This window comes from Conger conger, chromosome 10 (assembly GCF_963514075.1).
Source record: "Conger conger chromosome 10, fConCon1.1, whole genome shotgun sequence".
In the NCBI taxonomy this organism is placed as follows: Eukaryota; Metazoa; Chordata; class Actinopteri; order Anguilliformes; family Congridae; genus Conger; species Conger conger.
In genome coordinates this window covers 33,122,838-33,135,484 of record NC_083769.1, presented here as the reverse complement: position 1 = coordinate 33,135,484, position 12,647 = coordinate 33,122,838, and the positions used below count along the sequence as shown (strand labels likewise).

General features: G+C 46.6%; 1 protein-coding gene across 2 annotated transcripts in view; it reads right to left on the bottom strand.

The window, feature by feature from the left end:
- lamb2 (laminin, beta 2 (laminin S)) overlaps window positions 1–12,647 on the bottom strand; it is a 33,101-nt gene that overhangs the window by 5,987 nt on the left and 14,467 nt on the right. The window contains exons 7-23 of one of the 2 annotated variants that reach the window (XM_061257854.1): window positions 12,491–12,554; window positions 10,008–10,210; window positions 9,489–9,609; window positions 9,095–9,283; window positions 8,779–8,958; window positions 8,561–8,673; window positions 7,419–7,498; window positions 6,888–7,023; window positions 6,338–6,496; window positions 5,877–6,004; window positions 5,513–5,633; window positions 5,019–5,211; window positions 4,483–4,626; window positions 3,820–4,051; window positions 3,525–3,688; window positions 2,994–3,026; window positions 274–498 (exon numbers count right to left, since the gene is read on the bottom strand). In XM_061257854.1, the coding sequence (XP_061113838.1) occupies window positions 274–498; window positions 2,994–3,026; window positions 3,525–3,688; window positions 3,820–4,051; window positions 4,483–4,626; window positions 5,019–5,211; window positions 5,513–5,633; window positions 5,877–6,004; window positions 6,338–6,496; window positions 6,888–7,023; window positions 7,419–7,498; window positions 8,561–8,673; window positions 8,779–8,958; window positions 9,095–9,283; window positions 9,489–9,609; window positions 10,008–10,210; window positions 12,491–12,554 (2,485 nt within the window). The remainder of the gene's footprint in view (window positions 1–273; window positions 499–2,993; window positions 3,027–3,524; window positions 3,689–3,819; window positions 4,052–4,482; window positions 4,627–5,018; window positions 5,212–5,512; window positions 5,634–5,876; window positions 6,005–6,337; window positions 6,497–6,887; window positions 7,024–7,418; window positions 7,499–8,560; window positions 8,674–8,778; window positions 8,959–9,094; window positions 9,284–9,488; window positions 9,610–10,007; window positions 10,211–12,490; window positions 12,555–12,647) is intronic. The other variant, XM_061257852.1, reaches the window with a different exon arrangement.

Below are 12,647 nucleotides of genomic sequence, written 5' to 3'. Positions count from 1 at the left end.
TGGTTATCTGCTATGGTGAATGAGTTTTATATTGAGAATATATCATATACAGGCATATTCATGCCGCACATGCTTCTGTGTACTGTAAGTCAGGTGTTTACAGTCAAGAAAGAAATAAAAAAATAAAGAGCAAACTTCACTAACAGTGACTTTTAGTATTTCAGTGTAAGACCAGCTAAAAAGCTACAATTAGCATACCTGTTTACATGTTTTAATTGCTTTCATCTTTGTTTGATCACATGCCCAGGAAAGAAGTGTAAATCAGTCACTCACTCCGGCAGTTCCGACGCTTGGCATCCCCATGGTAACCGCTCTTGCAGATGCCGCAGTCGGGGCCCTCTGCGTTGTACAAACATTTCCTGCACTCTCCGGTGCGCCGGTCACATGAGTCCAGGTCGGTGAGGTCAATATTGTTGCTGCACTGGCAGGGCTGGCAACGCCCACCGGGCTTTGAGGGGTCGCCATAGTAACCGGGTGCGCACTCCTCGCAGCGAGAGCCTGGTGAGATGAACAGGAGGCAGTCAGAGGAGGAGCAGGAAGGGGAAACTCCCAAATCGAAGAGGCAGAGAGTGCGTCTCAGAGGATTCCAGTTTCCATTCAAGGCCACACCAGAGGAAATAACGTCCAACTGGCTTTCCAACAGGCCAAGTGAGAAACCTTACGGAGCATGATGGATACAACAGACATGACACAGAGTCTGCCTGGAGAAACTGAAACATGACTATATCAAGAAAACAACTGTTGTGTTGAAGCATCCAAGCACCTTTTTACTTAATCTTAATCTACAGCTTTAAACTAGACCACTGATAGTTTGTAAAATGCATAAATACTACAGTAACAGTCAATGGTTACTGTACAGTGGTTACAAAATGTGTTAATCTTTATTAGAGCGTTCATATTTTAATTCATTCATTTATTTGCAACTCTGCACAAAAAATAGCTTGATTAAACAGTTATCAGTAGAATGCTAATCTACTAGCTATTAGTGAACACCTCCATTATAGTCACACATTTTCAAGGCAGTGTGATTACAATTAAAAGGATATGCTGTATGCTGTATAGTCAACCATCAACAGTATAGTTGAAATGTCATTCTAATACTGGGTGCTACCAGCCTATCACTAGTTGCTGTTGCTAGTTGCCTGAAGTGCTGTTTTTCAAACATACATAGTTCTCTTTGTAAGCTGCTGGATAAGTGTGTTTGCTAAATGAGTGTAATGTGCCATAACATGTAAGGGGGCATCAGTGGGGGGATTAGTAATCTAACACCCGAAAGAACCCTCTTCCACAGATATCTTCTGAGATGAATGCCATGAAAAGAAAACATTCTTGGCATTTTTCATCCAGCTGATGGCAGCCGGAGACAGTGGGGGGCTGAGATTTGGTTGACTTTTAACTGTAGCTGCTCTCTGCCTACCTCACATCTCCTTCCAGAAAGCAAAAGCGGGGGGTTAAAATGATGACATATTGACTACTGAGACAGTCAAAATGTATTGCTTCTTTATAAAGTATATATACAGGAATGTTTAGGAGAAAAGCTGAGTTCACTTGCCTGTGACCTGAAAAACCTAACACGTTTTTATCCTGCAAACTTGGAACTTGGAATTCTGACCAGACTGCACCACACACCTGGATTCAGGTGCGGACACAGCAGTAAATTGGCAAACTCATATGAAATCAGGAATTATACACTGAGTATACAAAATAAATCAGGAGGGACAGATGGTCTCTGACATGAGAAGGCACTGCATGAGTACACCAGCCTCCAAACAAGGCCTTCTTAGTTCCCAGGCCATAATGGGTCAAAACTGACGGAGGGAGATGAAAGGCAGATTTGCACTCATGATTGGAGCTTGACTTTTGGATGTGAAAGTCACATGGAGCTTCTTAAATACTTTGCAGCAAAGTGCAAGGATTGACAGAATATGTACAGTGAATTCCTGTTGGAGCAAAGCTATCCAGCCTAACTCTGCATCAAGGTTGCCAACCTTACAAATTTGGTAAAAAAAGCTGAAGGGAAAATGGCTGTTTTTATGAACACAAATGCACAGGAATATCAAACAAACAAATTACTTTCAAAATGCATCTGCATGCATATATACGGAGCACAGACATATGCATGATTGTGGACACCTATCATGACTGGTGCTGAAAGCCCGATTAAAGACAAAGCCAAAACTTGTAAACAGGGCTTAATTACCAAAAATATATAATAATTTTGATGGAGGGGCACGTTTGAGGACTCTTAAATATCTCCTTTACAAGCATGCCTGACAAATATAAAGTGCAAGTTGCAGACTACCAATCACAGCTATCAATCACAGATACATTTTCAGGAAACACAACAGTCAAACACTAGCCAATGCAGTTTCTACTCATTCTGGAAATGTATGGAATTACTGTACATAAATCTATATTTAGATATCAATATGAACAGCCATTGCAATTTATTGATTTACAGACCAAAATAACAGAAATATTCATGGGCTGTCTATACCAGTGGTGCCCAATCCTGTCTCATGGAGGGCTGAGAGTATGCAGGTCTTCATTTCAACTAATTACTACACCTGCTGATTTCATTAATTAACACACTTACTAACTATTTACACACACACAGAGTAGGGAATGAAGTCGTGATAACAGCAGGTGAAATGATTGGTTTAGAACAAAAACCTACACAGTGTTGGCCCTCAATGGCACCACTGATCGGGCACCACTGGTCTATAGATTTCTAGACAGTTGGCAACCCTGAGTTGTGTGCTGGCTTGAACAAGCACACGTTGCAAGCACTGGAGAGTGTGTGTCCCTCCACTTCATCCCAACCCATCCTCACATGCACTAATCCAAAACGGACCCTAATCCTAGCCCCTGGCCGATGGTAGTGTTTGGGGACACTATGGTGGGAGTCTGACACTGCACCGTGGGGAGGAGGCAGAAGCCATGCGGGGGTTGGATTTGGGGAGGGGGTTTTGGGCAGGCTCTCCATTACTCACGCGGGACGTTCCCCTCGGAGCGCTTAACGATCCCTATGCGTTGAGGGGTGGGTGGGATGGGGTTGGGGGGAAATGACAGACATTACTGACCTGGAAATAGAACACCAACTCTCCTCTCCTTCTACTGCTGAGACATTACTGTGTGTGCATGACTGACACCAGGCTTACCACACCAGTACACATTCTCAAACCAACACTACCCACAGTGTGTACACAACTAAGGGCTCTATAAAGTATTCATCATGACAGTGATTCATCAGGATTACCATTGTTTATGGAATTGGGCAGCTAGAGTCCCTAACATGAACTCTGAAAGGTTGTCAACACTCTTACAAAAATCCAGATCATGGTGGGGTATATTGGCAAGCAGGTGGACTGGTGATTAGTCTGCCTGTCAAACCAAACCCTCTCCTGTGTATTTCTGAGAGAGACTGTATCTGCACTGTGTGCAAATATCAGTTCAGTCACTCTTCATGGGTGTGATGATGCGTTAGCCTCTCAGCCATGCGTAGGCCACTCAGCCATGCTCACCTGTGTACCCCTGTTTGCAATTGCAGACCACCTGCCGATTCCGGTTGTCTTGGTAACAGGAGGCGGCAAAGTGGCGTCCGCTTGAGGGGCCGTCGGGGCAGGGGCAGGCCCGACATTGGCTCCCTGAGCCAAGAACTGGGTTGCCATAGTATCCAGTTGCACACCTACGAGGGGAAACAATACAGGTTAATGTAGGGGTTCAATAACATCACCCAATGCCTACAAAAGCTTTTAGGCAAGCCCCCATCCTGTCTTTTGCTCTCCCTCCCTCCTCTCTTTGTCCAGATGTCCTTACCTCTCACACTTGTCCCCTGCAGTGTTCTCTCTGCAGCTGAGGCAGCTGCCGGTCCTCTGGTGACACTCCTTGGCGTGCCCGTTGCAGTGGCAGGGCTTGCAGTTGGGGAAGCCCCAGTGGCCAGTCTGGCAGCCATCACAGCGGAGGCCGAAGGCGCCAGGGCGACACTGGCACTGCCCCGTGTACTGCTCACAGAGACGGCTTCGGGCACCATCAAGGCTGCACTCGCACGCTGGGCAGGGAGACAGCAGGGGGCGCCATCCGAAAAAGAAACACACAGAGAGTTAACATCTGCCCCAGGCAGTTACCTGTAAATCTCATCATTTTCTTTTTCAAATTTCATGTTCACTGTCGCAGTAAGTGCTGAGGGGATCCTGAATCAGTTGCGTGCAATGAAAATACACTTTGTGTGTCTGTAGTGCCTCAGAGCTAAGTGATACAAAATGTGTTATCCTGTTTAAAGATGCCTTCAAAGCAAATAAAGATAATTAAGGTAAAAGCAATAATCATAAATGACTTCAACACAAACAGTAGCAGTAATTTCTACATAAGCAATTAGGAATACAGCATGCTGACAAACAGCATGAGAGTAGGTGCGCTGCTGTGTATTATGATTGGATAAAAGACAGTGGAGGTCTGTGTAGGGGGGCGGGACACACTCACGTTTACAGCCAGCTGGCCCAAAGCCGTAGGTGCCAGGAGCGCATTTGTCACAGCGCCTGCCAATCATGCCAGGCTTGCAGCGGCACTGTCCGCCACGGGCGTCGCACTCTGAGCTGACGGAGCCCTGGGGGTCACACTGACACGCTGCAGGAGAGAGCCATGTTTGTGTCAGCATCGGCCCAGGAGCCTTACGCAAATCACCGTAAAACCAAGATCATCACCAAAGAAAATAACACCACAGGTTTGAGCGGAACAAGATTACTCCATTCTGTGAACGTGCGCATGTGCGTGTGGGGGCATGTGTCCGTGTGTGTGTGTATCCATTATATTTACATTTACATTTACATTTTAGTCATTTGGCAGACGCTTTTAATCCAAAGCGACTTACAAGTGCATAGGTTCTACCATAAGTCAGAGCATTATATGAGGCTGTTATGCATTACCATGGGCATGCTTGTGCTGCAGAATGAGGATAAGAGAGACATTGACCCACACTGTGAGCGACAGTACCCCACAGCCTGCCCCGCTTTACTCACCCAGGGCCCCATCGTTGATGATGGCTGACATGCTGATGATCATCTTGGCGCAGAAGTCGCTGAGCTGCGGGCGCGACACGGATTTGGCGGTCTCGTGACAGCGGAAGCGCTCGTAGCTCTGCTTCCGGGCGATAGAGGCAGGGTCCCCAGCAATGAACATCTCCAGGGAGGAGTAGCGGGGGATGAGAGCAATCTGTGTGACAGGGAGGGAGGGAGGAAAAGAGACGGTGAGGGCGGAAAGACAGATGGGGTGAGGGAAGGAGTGAAAGTGGATACAGAGGGTGACAGGTAGGGGGATATGAGAAAGGAGAAAAAAAGAAGAAGAAGAAGAACTGGAACATGATACAGGCATGTGCTCCAGACCTCAAGATCATATGAATGATACCAGCTTAATACAGAAGGGTTCATTTTGCTTATGTAGTGAATGTAACAAATGATTATTTAAAATTATTATTTAAGGTGTAAAACAGTGGTGGGAGTGGCCTGGTACTCACCGAGTCTATGAGGATGTTGGTGTTGGGGACCTTGCTTCGACCAGAGTAGCGAGTGAACTCCAGGCGCAGAGTGTACATCACCCCCCTCTCCAGACAGACAGGCTGGGGAAGCACCACGTACCTGTGACAGCATCAATGTACAGCCATCCATCAATCAACCAACAAACCATCCTGCACAATCATTCAGTCCATATATCACTCAAACAAAATGGAATGTCCTCCTCACAATCAGTCATGCTGTTTTATATGTGTGTGTGTGTGTGTGGGAATGTGTGTGTGTGAGTGCATATACATGTGCATGGGAATGCGTGTGTGTTTGTGCGTGTGCGTGTGTTTGTGACGATAATGCAGTCCCCAGTCAGACCTGGCTCCAGCAGGCAGAGACACAGTCAGCAGGTCGTCTGCAGGGATGGTGTTCCCACACGGGCTGCTGGTGGGGATCTGACCAGGCCGCACCACTTTCACACGCACCTCCTCCCAGTCCCGTGGCATCTGGGGATCACACATTACTCTGACATTCATTCACCCAGGTCCTGTACAACCCACACTAATACATTAACATTCACAGGTACAACTTACACTGATACACTAACATTCACAGATATAACCTACACTGATACACTAACATTCACTCACTGGGGTACAACCCAAAATACACATTATCCCACTAAGCAGAGGAACCACATTGGTAAAGTAATGAGACTTCAATTGCCTGGTGGAGAAGAACCAAACAGCACCGTATGTGTGAAAGACTGGGTCTCACTGTGGGCAAAGACAGGCACACTGTGGTCCATGCTGTGGATACAGTGGAGGTGTGGCCTTCACCTGTGGCTCATAGCGAATCAGGACATCATATTCCATGGAGTAAGGGATGTTGTTGATGGTGAACTCCAGGCTGCTTCCCTCAGGCACCTGGGCGAACCCGATGCCAGTCCAGGAGACCGGCCGGCCTGGCTGGTGCTGTCTTTCATCCACCGAACAGCCCTGGCAGAACACACAGTTACACACACACCCACCCACACAGTTACACACATGTACACATACACTAACTGACATGGGCTGACAAACCTTCACATATACAGTGAGGTCTGTATGTATTTGGACAGTGACACAATTTTAAATGGCTGTAATTCCTACACGGTTCACTCAGGTTTCAGTGCCAGCTTTAATTTCAGGATATTTACATTCAGATTGAGTGTCACTGGACCCACTGCTCATTGGCAGGCACACATATACACATGATCACTCCAATGCATGCTTACACCCTGGGTGCACATGCACCAGGGGAAATTCACAAACACAAAGAACTATGTAAACATAAGGTGTGCTTTGATAGTGTAAATGAGCAGTCATGGTAGGAGTGCCCTCATGTTACCTGTCCCAGTCTAGAAAGCTCTGCCTCATAGAGGTAGTGATCCAGGGCCATGAAGTAGTATCCAGACTCCACCTGGTCACACTGACGGCCCTTCATATGAGTGCGACAGCGACACTGGCCTGTCTCCATGGAGCAACTGAGAAAGAGACAAGACCTCAGTGCGCATACACACACACACACACACACAAGGGCACACACACACACACACACACACACACACACACAAGGGCACACACACACACACTCACACACAGACAGACACACATGCACACACACACACACACACACACACACACAAGGGCACACACAGACACACACCCATATGCACACACACACATACACACACACAAGTGCATGCGCGCACACACACACACATGCACACACACACACACACATATGCACACACACACATACACACACTCAAGTGCATGCGCGCACACACACATACACACACACACACGCACACACAAACACACATGCATACACACACACACACACACACACACAGGTCCAGACAGGATGAACACTCACTGATTATCGGTAGCCCCGCCCACATCACAGTCACAGTCTCGGCAGCCATTCAGGTCATGACTCAGAGCCCAGTATTCTGGCTGGAGGAGAGAGGGAGGCACAAACTGAACACACACTGAACACACACCTCGTACAGGCCCAGCTCACTGTATTCTAGAGGCACACACTGAACACACACCTTGTACAGGCCCAGATCCCTTTATTCTGCTCCACCTCAGTTACTGAGCCGATCAGGCACTTCACTGTTTCAGATTCCAGTAACATATTCAAACATTCAAAGTAATAGCTAATTCCCACAAATGAAAACTTTTTTTTCTAGGTGCATTTTTATAATAAAGATAGTAGATAGTGGCTGAGATGGGAGAGAGAGAGAGTGTGTATCTGTGTGTGTGCTTGTGTGTGTGTGCACATGTATGTGCATGTTTGTGTGTTGTGACAACCAGCAAAGGTAAAGAGGGGAAAATAACCTAAAACAGCATACGGTTACAGTATGTGGGCAGGATACTTGTCAGTATAGCCTGCCTTAGATCAAGTTTTAGGAGGCTTCCTGTATCCAAGAGCCAATTAAGGCATGTGTAAATCATCCGGAAAGGCTTTGACTCCCTGAACTAAATTTAGACAATGGTGCATAATGTGGAGGGCACATTCCTGGATACTGTTACTGGCCAAGAGAGAAAACAGGGTCTTTGCAAGGAGATGATTCACTGGCAGCCTATAAAAACACATCCAGTGCTGCCCTTATGATAAAGTAACAGTAACAGATAAAGTAGGCAGAAAATGTTCAAATATGGTTTAAAGATAGATAAATAAGTTAAGGACTTGTGGAATAAAGTAAATATGTCATAGGGTGCATACATATTTGTAGATTTGTGGAGAGGAACTATATTTGGCAAAGTACTCAGTAAAATCTTTTGTGTTCATTTCATTCTAACAGCGTTTATATACAGTAAGTGCAAGAGGCATCAAATATGCTTGAATCACAGTTTATTTAACACTGAACATTTTACTGTGCATAGGTGGGGATAAAATAGTGTGAATGTAGCACAACACAAGTGGCGGTATAGATTAAGAGGACTGGAGGTGGAGGTGGAGGTGCAGCTGGGTGTGGTTTTACTGTAGAGTAGGCAGGACTGGGGTCTTACCAGGCACTGGTTGCAGCTGCGCCCGGTCACCAGGCGTTTGCAGAAGCAGTCTCCACTGACAGGGTCACACTGGGGGGTTTCGGACACCATTCCCCGGGGATCACACTGGCAGCCTAGGGGAAGAGGAGCACTGTCACACACCCTCTGTGGGGTAGCAGAGAGACAGGGGTTTGATGTGTGTGCTGGGACAGACAGGGTGCCTATGGGGGGGGACTCACGCTGGCAGCCGCGGAGGTTTTCCGCACTCAGCCCAAAGAAGCCAGACTTGCACTTGTCACAGCGCTGACCCTCCACATGGTCCTTACAGCGGCACTGGCCAGCAATCATGCCCAGGGAGGGGCCATCATGCCCGTCACACATGCCCCCATTCAGAGAGCCATCAGGGTCACAATCGCAGGCTGGACAGGGCAAATAAGATAAGTCATTAACTACACACACACAGAGAAATACATACAGTTTACACAAACCACACGACACCGTCAATGAATTTGCCCAACTCTTCCAAACACAGTGAAATGAACCTCCTGCACTCACCCACACACACTCCAGGGTCCCGGATGTCCCTGGCTGGGTCCTGGTAGTAGAAGGGCTTGCACATCTCACAGTTGCGGCCCATAGTGTTGTGGAGACAGTCATCACAGACCCCTCCGCTCACATTCCCTGTGGCCAGGTACACCGCCATGTCGAAGTGGCACTGGCTAGAGTGACCGTTGCAGTTGCATTCTGGGAAAAATCAGACAAGGCATATAGATAGAAGGTTGGTTGTCACAAACCTGATTAAATCTTTCAGATGTAAATGAATAGACTATTTATGAGAGAACAGACCAAGTAAACTAAACACCAGCCAAAGCTTAATATAACAAGAGTTTAAAATGTCCATTGAGGCAGCAGTATAAAGTGGGTCCTTGTGCTGCTGTGGCTCACTTACTCTTGCAGGCATTAGTGTTCCTGCCCTCAGCTGGCCTCCACGGCATGTCGTTGAAGAAGTCTTCACACTGCTCACAGTTTAGGCCCTTGGTGTTATGCTTGCATACACACCTCCCATGCACCTGCGGGCGCCAAATAAAATATTACAGTATGACAAGTATTACGTACTGAAAATGTTCAACTAAGAACTATTATCATATTCAGTTCTGTGCAAAGGATGGAAACTGATCCAAGATTTGGCCAAGAATGGACTACATCTGTAGTCTCAAGCCAAACATGGATGAAACCCACTATCCAGTCTTTACGGCTTGCTGGTTTTCATCCCATTGGGTAATATTTCAAGCTTTTCTGAAGTCAATTCCAGCAAATGATGTAAATGATCACAATCCCTTTGCACAATCGCAGTGTATTCAAGACTGTGGCAATATTAACACAGGAAATGAAACACAGGTTTTTACCATTGAGAGTTAAAGCAATGAGCCACTGCAGGGACTGCCACCTCCCCCCCTCCCCCTCTCACCATGCCCTCGATGTCGTCTCTGATCCCAGCGATGGGGGCGCACTCGGACGCGTGACCGTAGCAGAAACAGTTCCCGCGCACCACCAGCTCATACATGGCATAGTAGTACTTCTCCTTGATCTCCACTCGTGAGTCCAGCAGGTTGTCTCCTAGAGTGTGAAGCTTGGTGAAGTTCACACGCAGATTGGTGATCTTCAGCTGGTCTTAAGGACAGAAATGTGGAGGGGAAGAGGGGGGGGAGGGGGAGGGTGAGAAGGAGGGGATTATTTAGCTATAAGATTTCATAAATAAGACAGAAAAAGAGCAAATCTAGTGAACTAGGAGGGTTTTTGAAATATTAGAAACTTTTTTCAGAACTTCAAACACCAACTTTAAAAACATGTCTATTTGTTCCAGGTCTTTTGTTCTGGATGACCACGCCCTGCTGGCAGCAGGAAGTGTGCCTCCAGCTCGCTTTATCAGTGCCACTGTGGGGGAAGCCCAGCTTCAGGTGGGAGGAAATGGCCTCCAGCCAAGCGTAGCAGACTCGCTGTGCCCCAGCGATTAGCTTTGGATCAGAGAGGGGTAATGGGGCAAGACGTGGTGCAAATCAAGGAAAGAGGCGTGAGTGCTAAAATCATAAACAGACACTGCTGCTACTGTGTGTATCCTCAGCGAATGTGGCACAGATAAATCACTTACAGACACAGCACATTTGCTAAGTCAAAGTCCAGCTGGACTAACCCCCCCCCCCCCCCCCCACCCCCACAAACACACACCAAAAAACACAGGCTCGCACACACCCCTGCACGGTCCGTGGGAGATGTTTGCAGGATCAGCTCATGTATGCCATGAAATAAACCTTTACATGAGAACACATTGCAGCACTGTCTGTGCAGTTATGGTATTTCATAAATCTGTGCATGCACCTGGACATCATCTCTTTTATATAACTGCACTCATACCTTCAAGGTCATCATGCGGTCATCTGAATTTACACGCAAAGTCCAGCTAACCAGGCTTTGAAGTGAAAGTGCTGCTGGAGGAAAACACATGACAAAAGAGTGTGTGTGTGTGTGTCTGTGTGTTTGTGTGTGTGTCTGTCAGAGAGAGAAAGAGCACGAGAAACAACAATTGAAAGTCCGATCAGTTTTTCGCTGATTTTGTTATCTGTCCGTCTCTCTTTTCTTTGAGTGGGGCCCTATTCTCAAGACCTTGACTGTAGCAAAAGCTGCTCCCTTTCCCTCTCTGGGGGAGGGCGTTCCGCTATTTCAGTCCTCCGTGGTGAAAAAACGGAGGCACAATGAGACACACAGAACCGGGCAGGATACGCAGTATGAAGGGATTTCAGTGACTAATGTATTTGTGATGGGAAATCTGAGGCGGAGAGAGTTATGCGACTGAAATTAAAGAGAAGAGGAACCACGGGGGGGAGGTGTCTGGCAGTCCTGTTCACTGCTTTAACATGGGAGCGCGGTTATCACATCGCTAATGTGAGCTGGGTCAGAATGTGAGGGCAGAGGCAGCAGCTGGATCCTTTCCTGGGATACGACAGAAAGAAAACTTGGCGGTTGTGAAATACCTCTTCAGCAAAATTCCCATGCTCACCAACCAGCAACATCATTGAGTTGCATAGTTCCATGTATAAAGTTAAATAATATCATACAACACTATACATTTAACGGTTCTATTTATCAGTAATTGGACTGAAACATATGGGAATTGGTGGTCGTTCAAAACAATAGTATTTTAATCGGATGTTGATATCATGTGCTACACATGAAAATTCTACTGGCCCCTAAATGTGAAATGAAATTCTGCCATTTTACAATTACCACAGCTATTCATAAGAAAGCAGCCCCCCCTCCTTCCCTATCACAGTTAATTTGACAATATATGAAGAACTATTATGCTCCAACACACACAGTACACCAATCACACAGAGTCAATGAAGTGCATCATACTCATCAGCCATTTTGAATGGTTTTCAGTCCAATGGAGAAGAATGAGCAGAAAATGGCTGCTGTGGATGCTAGTTAGTCTTTCAGTGTGGCTAAGATCTGCCCCGGATACTCTCAGGGAAAATTGAGTGCACTGATTTCTTGGAACAATGGCAGCCAGAATGAAAAGCCCTGGTTGTGTGGGAGATATCTTTTCCATTTTTCTCTTCGTTCGCTTCATTTTACACCAACATGATTTGACTCATGTTATGTGTTTGTGTGTGGGTGTCTGCAAGTATATGCTTCTCATTAATGAAATCATTAGGTTTTCTCCTTCACTCTGTAATTCAGCATCAGATATGATGTACAGTTAGAGTATAATTATTCCTAACTCTCACAGCAACGCTCAACATAAATATACAAGTGTAATCCAATTTGCACTTCAAAGAGGCTATGGTCTTGATAGTGGCCACTTGATGCAAGTGCGAGGGTCGCTGCCATGGTGAATTACTCAAGCTATAGCGCTCACATCCACGGTATGCCTGGGATGCGCTGCTCACTTACTCTGAATGTTGGGGCTGTAGGGGTCCTCAATGCGGATTGCTGGGTCCAGGACTCGGTAGATTACCTGAGAGGAGAAGGCAGTTTGTTATGCTTTATTTGACCTGTAGTGAGGAGGCAGCCAGTACACTATGTTACTGATGCAGAGGTCACTGACGTC